At 47.2% G+C, this 19,194-nt stretch overlaps 1 protein-coding gene across 2 annotated transcripts in view; it reads right to left on the minus strand.

Moving 5' to 3' along the window:
* AGO2 (argonaute RISC catalytic component 2) overlaps nucleotides 1-14,941 on the minus strand; it is a 98,819-nt gene extending 83,878 nt beyond the window's left edge. For both annotated transcript variants that reach the window (XM_040431660.1, XM_040431659.1), the window contains exon 1: nucleotides 14,431-14,941. In XM_040431660.1, coding sequence (XP_040287594.1) covers nucleotides 14,431-14,452 — 22 coding nt within the window. In that variant the 5' untranslated portion in view covers nucleotides 14,453-14,941. The remainder of the gene's footprint in view (nucleotides 1-14,430) is intronic.
* Between the last annotated feature and the right edge of the window lie 4,253 nt (nucleotides 14,942-19,194).

A 19,194-nucleotide genomic window follows, 5' to 3' on the forward strand; every position in this document is an offset into this window, starting at 1 on the left:
GGGGGGGGCGCACTGTGCCACCAATGATAACTAACGTTTAATACATTACAAATGCAGGCATCGGCAGAGACACATTGCCGGCATCCTGCCTCTGACAGGGCGCTGCGATCAGCGGCAATTAACCCCTCAGGTGCCACACAGTGGATACCCCCATAAATGACCCCATTCTATAAACTACACCCCTCAAGTTACTTAAAACCGATTTTGCAAACTTTGTTAACCCTTTAGGCGTTCCACAAGAATTAAAGGAAAATGGAGATCAAATTTTTAAATTTCACTTTAGCAGATTTTCCATTTTAATCCAATTCTTTAACACATCGATGGTTAACAGCCAAACAAAACTCAATATTTATTATCCAGATTCTGCGGTTTACAGAAACACCCCACATGTGGTCATAAACCGCTGTACGGGCACACGGCAGGGCGCAGAAGGAAAGGAGCGCCACATGGTTTTTAGATGCCATGTCCAATTTGAAGCCCCCTGATGCACCCTTACAGTAGAAACTCCCAAGAAGTGACCCTATTTTGGAAACTAGTGGATAAGGTGCCAGTTTTATTGGTATTATTTTTTGGTACATATGATTTTTTGATCATTCATTATAACACTTTATGGGGCAATGTGACCAAATAAATTGGTTGTTTTAGCACAGTATTTATTTATTTTTACAGCGTTCACCTGAGGGGTTCAGTCAAGTGACATTTCTATAAAGCAGATCGTTATAGATGTGGCGATACCTAATATGTATACTTTCTTATTTATTTAAGTTTTACACAATAATAGCATTTTTGAAACAAAAAAAATTATGTTTTACTGTGTCCATGTTCTGAGAGCTATAGTTTTTTTATTTTTTGTGAGATTTTCCTATGTAGGGGCTCATTTTTTGCAGGATGAGGTGACAGTTTTACTGGTACCATTTTGTGGGACATAGGCCTTTTGGATCACTTGGTGTTGTACTTTTTGTGATGTAAGGTGACAAAAATGGCTTTTTTTTTTACAGTTTAATGGTGTTTATCGGACTGGGTCGATCATGTGATATATTTATAGAGCCGACCGTCGCGGACTTGGCAATACCAAATAGGTCTATTTTTTCTATTTAACTTTTTTTTTATTCCTTACATGGGGATTTTTTTTTTTTTACATGTGAAACCTTTTTTTTTATTTTTTACACTTTGTCCCCCATAAGGTCATACAAGACCTCTGGGGGACATTTACTTCACTTTTTTTTTTTTTTTTGCTATTGATTTCTCCTGTAACTGGGGCTGACATAGTAGCCCCAGTTACAGGAGAAATGCACCCCCCAGAGACGCTGTACAGCCTCAGTGCAGGGCTGATCGAGGTCTCTGAAAGACCTCACACAGCTCCTGCACTCTCTGGTCCCGGCGGTCACTTGACCGCCAGGCCGGAACAGGAAGCACATAGTGTGTATACAGCGATCTAGAAGGCAGGGACACCTGGGCACTGTCCCTGACTTCTCTAAGGGTTGCCCTGCTGTTACTGACAGCGAGCAACCCGATCAGCAGCTGCACGATTAGCGTGCAGCTGCAGTTTCTGAATGGACGTTCAGGAACGTGCATTCAGAAATATAGAACCACCTCCCGGACGTTTTTAGTCTATGAGCGGACGGGAGGTGGTTAAAGGGAACCGGTCACCGGGATTTTGGGTATAGAGCTGAGTACATGGGTTGCTAGATGGCCGCTAGCACATCCACAATACCCAGTCCCCATAGCTCTGTGTGCTTTTATTGTGTAAAAAAACTGATTTGATACATATGCAAATTGACCTGAGATGAGTCCTGTCCCTGACTCATTTCACATACAGGACTCATCTCAGGTCAATTTGCATATGTATCAAATCGCTTTTTTTCCCACAATAAAAGCGCACAGAGCTATGGGGACTGGATATTGCGGATGTGCTAGCGGCCATCTAGCAGCACATGTCCTCAGCTCTATACACAAGATCCTGGTGACAGGTTCCCTTTAAAGTAGACCTTTCATGGGTCCAGACATAATAAACCAAGTATCAGGATATGTAGGGCACAGTGCAGGGATCTAACTGCACTTGCTATTTTTCTGGGCGCCGTTCTGTTCTCCCGTTGTGACCCCCGTTAAATTCTCCTGCCTGGTATGCTAATTTTAGTATCGGTACAGGGAGGAGGAGACCGAGTCTTTCTCCCTGGGCGTCTCCTCCTCCACGGCTGTAGCACTGTCCAATCACAGCCAGGGAGAAGGTGAGTTTTTTGTTTGTTTTTTCCTCCCTGGCTGCGGCGCTCTGCACTGCGATTGGACAGCACTACGGGAGGAGACGCCCAGGGAGAAAGACTCTGTCTCCTCCTCCCTGTACCGATACTAAAATTAGCATACCAGGCGGGAGAATTTAACGGGGGCTACAGCGGGCGAACAGAACAGCGCCCAGAAAAATGGCAAGTGCAGTTAGATCCCTGCACTGTGCCCTACATATCCTGATACTTGGTTTATAATGTCTGGACCCATGAAAGGTCCTCTTTAATTTCATTCCTTAGTATCTTCCTGTCCCTACCTGGTTGGAGGAGGGTCATCTCTCATGGTAATGCCATCATGGAGGATAAAAGGGAAAAATGCGCATTAAACGAGCAGCAAATGCAATCAATTTTGCCATCCGGCACAATACTGCTACATGTAAACACAGTCTTATCATCCGCCTGATGGAAGACAGTTGGGCTGCGAATGTACACCTTTCCCTAGAGGGGGCATGATCTGCCAGTCTGACAAATGTATCTTTATTTACATTACTTTTTAATATGGGGGGAGAGTGCGGAGGGCGGCATAGAAACCTAGAAATGCAAGTTTGTGACTTTTAAGGCGCAAAAAAGATAAACCTCCCGCAAAGTGTGTATAAAGAGGCATCCGTCTGCAATAAGCATAAGAGCGGGGTAAATGATCATATAAACATTAGTATTGCTGAAAACACTATTAACGTCACATATCACTTGCAATATCATCACTCGTTAAGGGCAATTTTTCTGCCCCAAGGTACGAGCACATGGAGCAGTCGTGATGCGGTTGCGACGGGGCAGTAGGCCCCAATTAAATTAATGAGGACAGCACTGCATTGTTAGTGACTAACACTGAGCAGCCACAGCGTGTGATCATACCCCAACAATCAGGTGATCAGTGACATCTTTACATGGGCCAATCAGAATTGAGCATTCGTATAAACGTTTGTTGCGCCCCCCCCTCCCCCGTGTAAAGGTGCCTTTAATCCTTAGCAAATGCAATGAGGGCACCCCAGTTTCTCCAGTCAAAGACCATTATCCCTCAAATTTTTAAACTACACACCATCTAAAATGGGCATTCACCCTTGGGGACCTTTTCTGCAGACCCCCTAGGTGAGGATTCACATTTAGCTGATCCCTGCTACTGTATTCTGGCTCCTTGGATGCTGCAGTTGTCGGATCTTCCTGCATCAACTATCAGTTTAATGCGAGTCACATGGCTGCTGCAACCAATGGCTGGCTCCAGCAGTGACGTGTCAACCTTGCGACATGTCACTGGGTCACGTGACACATGGCTGACATCACTGCTGCAGCCAGTCATAGGCTGCAGTGGCCACATGACCTGCAGCACCAGAGGAAGAGCCATGGAGCCAGAGTCCGGCATCATGGGTCCGGCCATGCAGAAAAGGGTCTCTTTTCCATCAAACTGGTTTATCAGCTCTCCCTATTCCCACAGGGGAGGAGGGGAGGATCCAGCAATTTGATTGACAAAGTAGCCTGCACAATAGTTTGTGATGACCACTAGATGTCCATCTGCCAAGAACGATCGGCCAGGATGGAGAATTTCAGCAGAAACTGTATGTACACAATCAAGAGACCTGCTGTCCATCTTTTAGGACTGGCCGGGTCTGTCTGGCGATGTGGCAGGGTCATACGAACAATCCCACAGATGGTGATCACCACAATGCAGCCAGAATCCAAATAACAATCTGATTTAGTAATTTATCTAGTGATAAAGGTATAATACGCTGTGCATTATCTTCACATTGATGTGCAGTTGAATGGAGCCCATTGTTTCCTATTATCAGCCCATTTCAGTCCTATCTACATTAGCAAACTTGGAGCAGTACAAGAGCTCAGCTATCAGGAGTCTGCAGTGACTGGACGGCATCAGAGGGAAGGAAAGGACTCCCCTTCCAGTGACCACTTCGGAACCAGAAGAGAACGGGGGGGGGGCCGAACTGTGGAACCAGAAGAGAACGGGGGGGCCGAACTGTGGAACCAGAAGAGAACGGGGGGGCCGAACTGTGGAACCAGAAGAGAACGGGGGGGGGGCTACGAACTGTGGAACCAGAAGAGAACGGGGGGGGGCTACGAACTGTGGAACCAGAAGAGAACGGGGGGGCCGAACTGTGGAACCAGAAGAGAACGGGGGGGCCGAACTGTGGAACCAGAAGAGAACGGGGGGGCCGAACTGTGGAACCAGAAGAGAACGGGGGGGCCGAACTGTGGAACCAGAAGAGAACGGGGGGGCCGAACTGTGGAACCAGAAGAGAACGGGGGGGCCGAACTGTGGAACCAGAAGAGAACGGGGGGGCCGAACTGTGGAACCAGAAGAGAACGGGGGGGGGCCGAACTGTGTCTCCAGCTGATTCCCGGCATTGTCTGCCGGAATTCACACCGCAATTGTGAAACTAGGCCAAGTTATTTCCTGTATGGGATGTAAGTGTAAGCCGTCTGGAAAGAATCAGCAGGCCTGTAGCCAAAAACTTTTAGGATCTCCTATTAAGAAGAGGGCAGTTCCGCTATATCAGGTTATCATCAAGTGCCTGGCATAAAGGCGACACAAACATGATGTAAAACAAGAGGGAGCTCCTGTGGAGACACTGAATAAGCAGAGAACAATAGGAGCTTTCAGTCAAGATGCCCTCAAAAATACGGCACTGACTGAACTACAGGCTGTCAATCAATGGCACATCTCTGTGTAACCTGGCGCTCAGATGTGGACATACTTTTTGACCATGGGGCCATGTAATCCTAATGCTGAAGACGGTCTGGGCAAGATATTAGACAACACAAACTAGTTGCCTCCAGCAAAACCCTCACAGTGTGACTTCTGCATGACTTGTCCAGAAACTGCATATTTTTGGCGTTTCTAATGCGTTGTTGTCATCATGTATAGGGAAATGGGGAGAAAACCAGTCCGTCCCTCTCTGGTCCTAATGGGAGCACCGCACCAACCAAAGATATATGACCTAACCATTCAGAAGAACAGTGAACTTCAAAAAAATACTCAGGACAGTTCCCCGTGTCTGGGAATACCCTGTCTGTATGGAAAAGGTGGTTACTGCATGGATCATACATTGAAAAATAAAAAACGTAGGTAACGCCAACTTCATACTTGCGGTAAAGCTATCTGGAACAGATGGCCAGAGTTCTCTAGATCCGGCATAGCCTTGTGCCCGCCACTCTATTGACTATAATGGGATCAGGCAGCTCCCTGGCATAAATACCAGGATTTGGCCGGACTACAACTGCTGCACGAAATGTTTTTTGTCTGGCAGGAAATCAACTGGGTCACCGCCGGGCCCCACTGCAGTTCATGGGAATCCGGTGGTGAAGGAGAGGATCCGGCAAGGCTGTTCTGTGCCGGAACATCCCGTCGGATCTCAGAACAGAGATGTGAATGAGGCCTGACCTTGTGTAAGGCTACAGTCACATAACTAGGTCCACAAAACATAGATACCGGCCTTGTGCATTCCGTGCTTTGCAGACCGCACATGGCCGCCACCATTATAGAAAATGCCTACTCTTGTAGGTATAGCCATATCAGTAGGCACGTTCCATTTGTCCCCATAGTGACGAAACAGGACGCAGAGGGCAGATTCCTCTTTGTCAAAGGCAAGGTTGGACCGCTGCACCAAACACGCTCCAACCCAGATGGATAAAATCGACTCTTGCTAAGTTCTGTGACTTTGCTGAAGGGATCCAGATAGTAGGGGGAGATCTAAATGTCTGATTGAATCCTATATTAGATACCTCAATAGGTAGCTCAACTAAATCCCAAGAAACGGTAGGGGGAATACAAAGTGTATTAAAGGAAAGCCACCTACTGGATACATGGAGAACAGTGAACAATTCAACTAGAGACTATACATTTTTCTCTGCAGTGCATTGTTCACATCAACAATTGGATTATATTCCTATCTCACAACCGCACATAGACATGATACGCGGCTCTGAGATAGGTCCTGTCACAGCCCCAGTAACATCTTCATTCTCCTTTACCCATAAGAGAGTGGATGTGGCGCCTAAATGAAGCCATCCTAGATTCAGAAGTTCACTTATCCGACATCTCACAGAAATTAACGCAATATTTCCAAGATAATAAACCCTCAGACACATCCCAGACGATAGTTTGGGAAGCACACAAGGCCTACATACGCGGAGAACTTATCGCGTTAAGTTCCAAACTTAAAGACAGAAAAAGCTAAACTCGCTGATAGGTCAGATACAGACACAACCCAAAGCACAAACAGCTCAGGAAGAACTTGCCTCTCTTAGGAGACAGTTAAAAGAACTTCTTAACATAAAATGCGCTAAAGCTTATCAATATATTAAATTCAAGCACTATATGCATGGAGATGAGGGTAGCAAGCTGATGACACATCTGATTAAAAAAAGCAGCGATGCACAACACGTTGCTACTATCAGGACAAGCAGAGGGTCAATCGTTGACTCAACTATTGCAGATGAATTTTGCTCGTTCTCGGGCGCCTCACCTACTGGACATCTGGAGGACGAGCGGAGAAATCACATTGATAGATTCCTAAATAACCTCAAGCTCCCCAAACTAAAAGCAGATGACTGCTCATCTCTATTGCAACCGATTTCGGAGTAAGAGATCAAAAAGATCATCAGCACTATGCCTATGGGCAAAGCCCCGGGCCCAGATGGTCTCCAGGTAGGGTATTACAAAAAACTTCTGAATGTTCTGGCTCCCCAGATGTCCAAGTGGTGTCAGGCACTAGCTAAAGGTACACCCTTACCGAAACAGTCGCTAGAAGCCAATATTACCATTATCCCCAAAGAAGGCAAAGACAGTAGGGAATGCGGAAACTATAGACCCATCTCTACTCAACAAAGATATAAAAATCTGGGCCAAACTTGACTGATTGGCTATACATGCAGCGCACGCCTCACAGGTTTGGCATACCTGACCTCTTGGTTTAAGCGGTTATGTCTCTATATCAATCACCAAGTGCTAGAGTAAGAGTTAATGGAACCTTGTCGAAGTCCTTCCGTATTACTAACGGGACTCGCCAGGGTTGCCCCCTCTCCCCCTCCCTTTTTATATTCGTGATAGAGACTTTATTACAAGCTTTCCGAGACAATTCGCACATAAGGGGCCTGAAGGTGGACAAAATAGGACGACCTCATGCTGCTTGTTACCAACCCCACACAAGCCCCCCCTCAGATTTTAGACGTCTTTGCCACATTCGGCAGCCTATCGAATTTTAAGATCAACTATTCCAAATCGGAGGCTATGGGGGTCCAACCTCCCGACCCGGACAATCCGCTCCCTGAAGGAATATTATCCTTTAAAGTGGAATACCAGTTCTCTTCCGTATTTAGGGATAACTCTCACCAATGACCCAGCCATGTTAAATAAGGGCTCTTTCACACTTCCGTTGTTCGGATCCGGCGTGTACTCCATTTGCCGGAATTACACGCCGGATCCGGAAAAACGCAAGTGAACTGAAAGCATTTGAAGACTGATCCGTCTTCAAAATGCGTTCAGTGTTACTATGGCACCCAGGACGCTATTAAAGTCCTGGCTGCCATAGTAGTAGTGGGGAGCAGTATACTTACAGTCCGTGCGGTTCCCGGGGCGCTCCAGAATGACGTCAGAGCGCCCCATGCGCATGGATGACGTGTCCATGTGATCACGTCGTCAGGGCGCCCCACGCGCATGGATGTCACTCTGGAGCGCCCCGGGAGCCGCACGGACGGTAAGTATACTGCTCCCCCGCTCCCCACTACACTTGACCATGGCTGCCAGGACGCTATTCAGAAAAAGCTAAACGTCGGATCCGGCAATGCGCCGAAACAACGTTTAGCTTAAGGCCGGATCCTTTCAATGGGCATTAATTCCGGATCCGGCCTTGCGGCAAGTGTTCAGGATTTTTGGCCGGAGCAAAAAGCGCAGCATGCTGCGGTATTTTCTCCGGCCAAAAAAACGTTCCGGTCCTGAACTGAAGACTTCCTGAACAGATTTCTCTCCATTCAGAATGCATGGGGATAAAACTGATCAGGATTCTTCCGGCATAGAGCCCCGACGACAGAACTCTATGCTGGATGAAAAGAACGCAAGTGTGAAAGAGCCCTTAACCCAATTATACCACAATCCTTCAAAAGATACAAAGACAACTCAACTCTTTAGCATTACCTTGGATATCCTGCATACGCCGCAAAAACCTACTACAAACTTATATTGTCCCCAAGTTATTATAACTCATGCAAATGGTCCCTATATACCTCTCGGGATCATTCTTCAAATCGATTAGCAAGACCTTTACATCCTTTCTTTGGAAAGGCAAAAAACCTAGAATAGCTTATTAGTAGGCTTATAAAAGATGGCCTACATACAGGGTGTACTATCACAGAGCTATTCAATTGAAGAGGTGGCTGCAACTATGCATTCCTAGGTCTTTCGGACCTCTCCTCCGCACCTACAGATCTCACCAAAGGTCTATACTTCAGCACCCATGCCATCCATAATGATACTCCCTTATTCTCAGTCCCCCCAGGTAGCCTACCAGCAAATAACATTCCTTATCTGATTCAGCCTCTACTTCCCAAGTACCACAATTTTGGGAGCTTCTAAAAGACGCTACTATCTCGTCACTCGTACCTACTTACTGCTCCCAGATCATTAGAGATGGACATTTCTCAGCAAGGCAGGACCTGATACAACACTACCACAAACCCAACTCGCTCTTCCCGAAACACAGTATCTCGCTTCTTTACAAATCCTTACTCTCCTCACCTGAGTCAGGGGTCCCTTCATATATTCGTGCCTGGGAACAAGACCTAGAAATAACATTCTCCCCACAAGAAATCAAACACATCCATCAGCGGTCACACAGGTTCTCAAAGTGTATAAAGATCCAGGAACATTCCTATATAACGATGACCCGCTGGTACAATGACCCTTATAAACTTTTCAGAACGGGGCTCTTGGAATCTGAAACCTGTTTGAGATGTTAGTCCCAGAAGGGAACCTTAGGTCACATTCTATGGTTTTGCCCGCCAATACGTCCATTTTGGGATCAAATAGGGAAACCGATAAACGAGATTTGTAAATCCCCCCCCCCCCCAGTCTGTCCTGTTGCAGCCTCCCTCCAAACAATGGCCATACATATATACACACACACTTACCTGTGCTCTGATAACATATGGTAAGACCCACCAGGCCATGAGACGCCCTCCCTGCACATCACAAGACGAACATAATACGCGAAAGCATCAATCCACGCTCTAGAACCTGCACACAGCGCAGATGAGGGCAGAAAATCCACATAAAAAATAAACACACACAAATCTGCACTATTTATCACAGTTTTTGTGTGGATTTTCTGTTTATGCTAACAGCCCATTGATGGGATCACCTAATGAGAGCGCTGGGCGATCGCCACCACCTGTTACACAGGTCAATTAACAGCAACAAGCATTTATAGTATACAAACGCTCATCCCCCATAATTGGCCTGATTATTAGTCCTTGTAAAAGGACATTTAGGGTCCATTCACACATCCACAAGTGTTTTGCAGTCTGCAAATTGCGGATCTGCAGAACACGGACACCGGCCATGTACGTTCCGCATTTTGCGGACCGCACACGGCCGGCACTTTAGATAGAAATGCCTTTTCTTGTCTGTGTCTGCGGACAAGAATAGGACATGTTCTATTTTTTTTTGGCGGAACCGAAGTTCGGATGCGGACAGCACACTGTGTGCTATCCGCATCTTTTCCGGCCCCATTGAAAATTAATAGGTCGAGATCCGTTCTGCAACATTGCGGGACGGATCGGGGCCCATTTTGCGGACGTGTGCATGGACCCTTAGGGCTCATACACAAGACCGTGTTTTCTCTCCACTTCCACATTTTACACAGGTTGGATGTGGGCCCATTCAGACGCTGACAGCGCACTTGATGCTGTCCACATCCGCATGCCTGTTCCGCGGCCCTGCATAAGAGATAGGAAATATCTTATTCCTGGCCGTTTTGAGGACAAGGATAGGACATTTCTATTGAAGTAAAAAGAAAATAGCAGCATGCAGAAGTCCGGGAGCCGTGTTTTGCGGAGTCCTTGGCCAGATGTCATTTATTTGGGATATTCAGGGCAACGGACTGAGTGGATTACAGAGGATGACCACTGGGACATCACCCATAATGAGAGCGGTGGTCCCTAAATCACTACCCTATTCACTCTCAGCAAGATGCAGAAATGTCAAGCGACACAAGAATATGTGCGGCTTACATTAAAATCAGTGGAGTAAAGGGCACATCAGACGGGCAGATTGTCTGCCCGATAATCGCTGATGAGTGTTCCTATGAACTCTCGTTGTAATACTGCCTCCGATTGCTCATTCATCAGCAATTCAGATATCCCAGCATGCCGGAGGCAGATTGTGCTGTGTAATCACGACCTGCCGCTGTCCTGCACGGGGACGAGCCATGGCATAGGGATCGCTCCTCCCCATGTTGCATGTAATAACAGTGTCCTCCGCCAGCTATCTGGCTTCCCTCCCAACAATCGCTAGCAGCATCAGGGTGTCTAATACATCCTTAAAGGGGTTGTCACTTCAGCAAATAGGGATTTATCATGTAGAGACAGTTAACACAAGGCACTTACTAAATGTATTGGGATTGTACATACTGCTTCCTTTGCTGGCTGGATTCATTTTTCCTTCACATTATACGTGGCTCGTTTCCATGGTTACAAGAACCCTGCGAACCAGCAGAGGTAGACATGATTGCACACTAGGAAAAAGCGCTGGCCTCTCTGGTGGCCGGGACCGCGGGAGTGTGCATAGTCCAGTACTTTTTTCTATAGTGTGCAAGCATGACCACCAGTGCTGGATCGCAGGGTGGTCGTAACCATGGAAACGAGCAGTGTATAACGTGATGGAAAAATTAACCCAGCCAGCGAAGGAGGCAATATGGACAATCAGAATACATTAGTAAGCGCCGTGTATTAACTTTCTCTACACGATAAATGCTACTTGCTTAAGTGAGACGACCCCTTTAAGGCTTCCAGTTCCGCATCCACAAGTCCGTTCCGCGGTCCTGCATAAAAATAGAACATGTCTAATTCTTGTCCATTTTGCAAAATAGGACCTCTCTCCAGACAGGGGGAAAAAGGCGGCATGCTCACAGCCAGGATACGCCAGAGAGCGAGGCACGAGAGGCGCGCTCACATAGTGCTCCCTCTTCTTGTCGCAGGAAACTGTCTCAATAGAAAGTCTATAGGCCGGTCTTGATGCGGTCTCCTGCAGTGGGGAGTGCACTGTGCGAGCGGGCAGTGGGGGTCTCAGCACTTGGACCCTAAAAGATCAAAACCTCTGAGATGTCGCTATGACATATCAAAAGTTTTCCGAAGTTCAGTGACACATTAACGTCTCCGGTAACCCACTGCAGGCGTTGGGGTAAATGCACACGTTCAGGATTTACGTGTAGACAAAGCGCAGGGAAATGTGTGAGGTCAATCTGCATCAATTGGTGCGGATTCACATGAGTATTAGTAGTAGTAGAAAAAAAAAAAAAAAAAAGTTTATAAATTGACATGCTGTGGATTTTAAAACCTGCATGGAAAAAAATCTACATTGTGTGCATGAGAATTTCAAATTCTCATAGAATACAGTATACATGACCTACGGTGCGGATTTTCTGCATGCAAATCCGCACGCAATCCTGATGGTGTGCATTTAGTCTTAAGGGCTGGCAATGGGACAGATCATTTCTGACCCGCGCTACTAGTAACGCTCGTTACTGATGATCTGGCGGTGTAAATGCACCGTCAATTACCTGCTGAACGAGCGAAACGTTCATTCATTGGGTATAATTGTATCTTTTGCGCAGCACAAAAGATCATTTCCCTGTGGCAGATGGTGCCTGGAAAACAACGAGACCGTATGGGGAAGAGCGATGGCACTAGCGATCACTCCTTCCCGTACTCAGGGGCAGATCGCTCCACGTAAATCCAAAGTCGATTCGCATAGAACTTCCTTTCAATACTGTACGGAGAGACAGAGAGAGATCCGTACAGTATTAGAATGTATTGGCTCCGATGAGCCGAAGTTATTACTTCACAAAGTCTTGCGGGAGACTTCACGTAATAACTTCATAAATTGCGCTCTAGTGTAAAAAAACATTTCCCGAACTCAGGTTTGGTTGCGAGTGGTTCTCTTAGGGTCCATTCACACGTCCGCATCAGTGCTGCAATTTTGCGGAACAGGTGCAGACCCATTCATTTGTTAATGGGGCCGGAATGTGCTTTCCGCATCCGCAGATCCGCACTTCCGTTCCACAAAAAAAATAGAACACTTCCTATTCTTGTCCATTTTAGTCATTGTTACAATGGATTTGCAAAAAAAATAAAAAAGGATAGAATACGGATGTCATCCGTTTTTTTTTTTTGCAGATCCGCAATTTGTGGTCTGCAAAACGCATACGGTCGTGTTCATGTAGCCTTAGACCGAGTTTTTTTGTAAGCCCCCCCCCCCCCACACACAAGCAAAGGGAGGCCTACGTACCAGCTCCTTGCCGCTGTGCCCTGTCCTTTCCCCGTCCTCCGCTGCCTCGCTCGGGTCACCCGCTGTCATCATCCGATTTGACACTTCTGAAGCCAATTGCTCAGGTCAACCAGTCACGTAACGTAAGGGGGAGCAGAGCACCGCTGCGGCCAGCAATTGGCTGCAGCAGCGTCAAATGAGGATTTTGACAATGGAGGACTCAAGCGAGGCAGCTGAGGAGGGGGACGAAGCCGGTGCTTTTCCTTTTGCAGGTTTGCCAAAAACGCCCCAAAAAGTCGCCAACCCCTTTTAACGGTTTTTCCAGTAATAATTATATTTCACGTAACGCCCGCAGCCTGCCTCTTGAATATGAAGCTTTGTACTTAACCGCTCCCCGTACTGTCCACATCCCACTGTCCGTGGTCACATGAACCGCTCCAGCCAATGGGCTGCCAGAGGTAAGTTAACCAATTAAAGCCAGTCATGTGACCAGCCGGACGTAAAGAGTGAGAGGACCAGAGAGGTGTGGGGTGCGGGGCAGGTAAGTACCAATCTATGGGCGTTACGTCAAAAATAAGTATTACCGGAAAAAATAACCCCACGCTGAATTGACCTTCAGAGCAAATTTTGAACCCAATAATTTCTGTGGTAAATTTGCAGCGAACTCTGCATTAAACGTCCGTGGATTTTGTTGCAGATTTCGAGGCCGTCTTGTGCGCATGGACGGCATTTCACCTGCACTGATACATTGTAGCAAACCTCTCGTTGTCTGAGCTGGATACAACAGTAACAAAAAAAAAAAAAAAAAAAGCATCCTCTCTTTCACTGACAAGAAGCAGAGGTCTTGAACAATCGTAACGCACTGTAGAGTAGGATTTTCCATAATTTCGCTTTATTTACTCAAATCTGGGATTAAAAAAAACACTAAAATAAAACACACACTTGGGCATTTGCAAACGAACATATTTTCTTTCCGTGTCCGTTCCGTTTTTTTTCTTGTGCACTATACACAGAACCATTCCCTTCAATGGGTCCGCAAAAAAAAACAACGGACGATAATCCGTGTACATTCCATATTTCCGTTTCGCCAAAAAATTTGAACGTGTCCTATTATTGTCCGCATTACAGACAAGGATAGGACTGTTACGTTCCGCTAAATACGGAATGCACGCAGCCATCGTCCGTATTTTTTGCAGACCGCGAAATACATACGTTCACATGCATGAGCCCTAAGGCCATTCACTTTTTTGCGGTGAACAAACCGCAGATCCACAAAATACGGATATCGCATTTCACTGCGGACCAATAGGTTTCGATTTGCCCACCACTGGCAGCCCGGCATGGGACGTTCAGCCCGGACATACGGGGACACACAGCCGTGTGGACGTAAGCCCAGAAGAAAACGGATGCTTACGGTCGGACTGGCCCTTTAAGACGTGCTTTACCCAGCATGCCCCGGGACGCCTGGCACGTGACCAAAGCTCCTCAAGCGGGACTTCGCGCGCCGCGACCGTTACTGAAGAGGTAAAAAAATAAATAATATAAACTATTCCGGTCGCCCTTCAAGATGGCGCCCAGGACGTCCGGTAACGGAGGGCGAGAGGAAGCTCAACACCCGCTCCTCTCTGGTATGCACCGGAGACCCCGTAACACAGGACTCACCAGGGCCGGCTCCGGCGTACATCTTGATTCCACCAGTCAGTCACACAGAAGGGAGCGGATAAAAGAGAGAAAGTTCCCGACGAAGCAGTAATGGCGGGCGAACTCCCCTCAGCTAGGTCTCCATCGAGCTTCGTGTACTCCGCCGCCGCCGCCGTCTCTAGACTGTACGCGACATGAACTGAGGGAGAAAGGCGGGGGCGGGGCGACGACGTCAGGGGGCGGGGCTAGAAGCGCCATTCGCGGCGTCCTCTGTAGAAGGCGGGGCCTCAAGCCGCACTCACTGATGTCATCCGAAAGGGAAAAAAGGGCGGTTAAACCCAAGGGGCGGAGCCAGGACGGCGGTTATGGTTACTCAGTCAACAGCAGCAACAACTGGGTTTTTTTTGTTTTGAGGCCGCCATCTTTGATGTGGGCAAACAGTCCTCTGAGAGAAAACTTGAGATGTTATAGTCCCTGCCTTCCCAGAGCCATAACTTTTTTATTTGTCCGTTCACATAGCCGACCGAGGGCTTGTTTTTTGCAGGACAAGTTGTACTTTCCAACGCCACTGTCTAATATTACATATGATGTAGTGGGAAGCTGGAAAAAAAATTCCAAATGGGGTGACACTGCAAAATAAAAGCCATTCCGCCACAGTTTTACGTTGTTTTTATTTTCGATGTTCGATAAAACGGACCGGTTGCTTTTATTCTACAGGTCAGTACGAATCCGGCGATACCTTATACGTCTAGTTTTTCCTGCGTTTTGATAGTGATGAAATAATAACAAAGTGGGAAAAATATCAGTTTTATTTTTTTGTCGCCATATTTTGACCCCTATAACTTTTTTGTAATTACGTGTACGGAGCTGTGGGGGGGGGGCTAATTTTTTGCGGGGCGATCTGAACTTTTCGTTGATACCATTCTGGGGTGTGTATGACTTTTTGATCACTTTTTATTATTTTTTTTTGTAGAAAATGAAGCTGCAAAATATGGCAAATCGGCCATTTTGACGCTTTTTGCTGTATGGGGAATATATTTTTATACTATGGGCGTTTTTGGAACATCGCGACACCCATGAAATTTTTTTAGGTCTTCTATTTTTATTTTGGGAAAAGGGGGGATGATTAGAATTTTTATGTTTTTTTTTATTTTTATAGGGAACTATAGCATGCCATCATTAGATTGCTATTCTCATAGACTCCAATGCACTTGCATTGGAGTCTATGAGTAAATTGCTAGTTTCCTATGGAGCCCTATTACAGGCAAGGGCTCCATAGGAAATACTATGCAGCAGCCTCCTGTCATTCACAAAGACAGGGGCAGGGCCGGACTGGCCTGCCGGGATACCAGGAAATTTCCCGCTAGGCCGGCAGGCCTGAGTGCCGCAAGGCCGCGGCCCTGGTAACAAGTGGGGGCGGCAGGGCACAGCAGCAGGAGATGAGCGCTTCCATTGTGGAAGCGCTCATCTCCATAGTCACCTGTACCGCCGTCCTCGGCGATACAGATGTCTATGCTGCGGCAGGGGAGGGAGAGGTGTGTCCCCTCCTGTTCCTCTGATAGTCTGCCGGCCTAATGCTGGCAGCCTATCAGAGGCCGGTGCAGGCGGCGCGATGACGCCATCGCGCCGCCTGAGCCGTATAGCGAGGGACACAGGCCGGAAGAGGCCTGCATCGCATCGCTGGAGGTAAGTATAAGTGTTTTTTTTTATTTTTATATATAGGTACAATACTGGCACATGATAAGGGGGGACTACTGGGCTGGCACATGATAAGGGGGCTATTGGCACATTGGGGGGGCTACTGGCACATGATAAGGGGGATTTACTGGCACATAAGGGGGACTACTGGCACATGATAAGGGGGACTACTGGCACATGATAAGGGGGACTACTGGCACATGATAAGGGGGACTACTGGCACATGATATGGGGGCTACTGGCACATAAGGGGGACTACTGGCATATAATGGGGGCTACTGGCACATAAGGGGGGCTACTGGCACATAAGGGGGACTTCTGGCACATGATAAGGGGGGCTACTGGCACATAAGGACGACTACTGGCACATGATGGGGGACTACTGGCACATGATAAGGGGGGCTACTGGCACATAAGGGGGGTTACTGGCACATAATAAGGGGGGCTACTGGCACATGATAGGGGGGGCACTCTGGCTACTGGCACATGATATGGGGGGGGGGCTCTGGCTACTGGCACATGATGGTGGGGGGGCTCTTATTACTGGCACATGATTGGGGCATCTATTGGGGCACTTATTACTGGCAGATTATTGGGTGGCTCTATAAGGGCATCTACTGAGGCTAAAAAGAAGGGGTATTTTATGTGGGGGGCTCTGTATAGGGGCATTTTATACTGGGACACATTATGGTGGGTACTATGGGAAAGGGGGGGGGGGAGCACTATGGGGTCATCTACGGGGGCACTGAGAAGGGGTATTTTATATTGGCACATTATGGGAACATTACCTCAACTGGGGGCATTACAAAGGGGTATGTTTTGCACATTATAAGGAGAATTATTTCTACTGGGGGGCATTATGGTGGGCTTTATTACTCCCCCATGGTATGAGCCCCTAGTAGCAGCACCAGCCTCTCCCTGCTCTGCTATCCCTCTGCCCTTTCTCCAAATCCTTATTATGAAATCTTTCTCATTAGGATAAGACACAACATCAGCTCCGCCGAGCCCCCGGCCAAAGTGTGGAAGTGGTGTCCGAGATCCAAGGGCCAAGTCAAGTAACTGTAAGTTTTCATGTGAAATATGTTTATGTTTGTAGTTGATCTTTATTATCGATTTTACATTGCAGATTTTTTATTTTTTTTTGCAGCATATGGGTGAGATTTTATAAATATTTTTATTATTTGGTCGAAAGGCTCGTTGGGGGGGGAGGGGGGATTGTAACAGGACTGCCGTAGAATATCTAAAATAGCTGGTCAAGTAAGATGTTGCATGCAACAATCATTAAATAGGTGGCCAACAAAAAAGGGGCGGGTCAAAGGGCGTGGTAAAACACTGTCTGGGCATGCTGAGAGTTGTAGTTTTGCAACAGTTGGAGGCATCCTGGTTGGGAAAACACTGTGATAATATGAACAATGGGGGTTCTACAAGAGAGCTATCGTGGGGCAAAGTTCATATTCGTGTTTACACACGTGTTTTAAAATGAATGCTTTCCCCTATTATAGACAAGTAAATAATGACGCAACGCTGTGGGGCCGGTGTGAAACTTTTTCCAGGCCTGGTTTTTATCCCCAGTCCGGCCCTGAGGGACAGGGGCTGCTGCACACACGCTCCGGCTCCTCCGATCACCGCACGGGGAGCCGGAGCATCACCAGAAGCGCACAATTCCGGTGTTTCACGCGCTCAGATGACGTGTTCAGGATTGAACACGGCATCTGAGGAGTTAAATGTCCGTGATCGGCATTACTGCCGGTTGCGGACATTAGCCGCGGGTGTCTGCTATAAGAAACAGCAGGCCACCCGGGGCTATGGCACCCGCTGGTTGTTCACTAGCGCCAAAGTCAGTGATAAATTTGGAAGTTTGAGTCTATGGGACTGTAGGGACCCGTTCACACAACGTGCTGTTTTTCACACGTTTTCTGCGCTGGAATCCGCTCCAAAAACGCCTCTGAAGAGCCACCCATTCATATCAATGGGAGGCAGAACTTGCTTCTTTTTTTTTTCACCCTGAAAAAATCATTATGAAAAAAAAAAAAAAGAAGCGTCAGAATCCGCGCTGAAATTTGAAATTAATGGGGAGCTGTAAAAGAGATGGCAAAATCGTGCAGAAAATCAGCATTTTTTTTCAGTGCGTTTTTAATATCCTTAGGGCTCATGCACACGACCGTATGTATTTTGAGGTCCGCAGAAAATATGGATGACGTCCGTGTGCATTCCGTATTTTGCGGAACGGAACAGCCAGCCCTTCATAGAACAGTCCTATCCTTGTCCATAATGCGGACAATAATAGGACGTGTTCTATTTTTTTCTTCAGGAACGGACATACGGAATCAGAATGCACACAGAGTAACTTCCGTTTTTTTTGCGGACCTATTGAAGTGAATGGTTCCGCATACGGTCCGGAAAAAAAACCAGAACGGACACAGAAAGAAAATACATTAGTGTGCATGAGCCCCTACTGTAAACATACCCCCTAAAGGGGGAGGGGGGGGCAGTTGCACAGTTTTTGGCGTTTTTTTCAGCTTCCTGTTTTTTCAGCCTCTGGTGGGAGGATCAGCGCAGATTCCGCTCCGAAATAGAACGTGCTGCTTACTTTTTCTGCGCAGTTCTGCCTCCCATATACATTAATGGAGGGCCTTTTTGGAGTGGATTCTGTTAGAAAAACTGCCAAAAAACGTATGAATGGGCCCTAAGAGCACCGCCACACATGAGTTTTTGCTTCAGAATTCCTGCTGTGCATTCGCCTTGGAGTTCTCTGAAGGAGTCCGCAGAATGACCGTTTACGCCGTGCGTTTCATCTCTGACCTTTATCCTTTGCAGCGCAGCTGTTGGAAAGCGGCAGAAGCGATAAAACAACAACACATTTCAGGCAGTTTTTGCCGGGGTGATTTTCGGCCAGAAAAATCTGCAGCATTTATAGTAAGAAAAAAGATGTCACCTGAACACCGCAGAGAGCGTCCATAGTGAAATATAAACTTAAAGGGGTTATCCAAGGCTATAAACTGCCCCCCCCCCCCATATGCCGGGCCCCTCACATTGAATCTACTTACATGGCTACCTGCGCCGCTCCTGGTCCTCACACCGCCGCCG

The sequence above is a fragment of the Bufo bufo genome, chromosome 5 (assembly GCF_905171765.1).
Source record: "Bufo bufo chromosome 5, aBufBuf1.1, whole genome shotgun sequence".
NCBI classification, from domain to species: domain Eukaryota; kingdom Metazoa; phylum Chordata; class Amphibia; order Anura; family Bufonidae; genus Bufo; species Bufo bufo.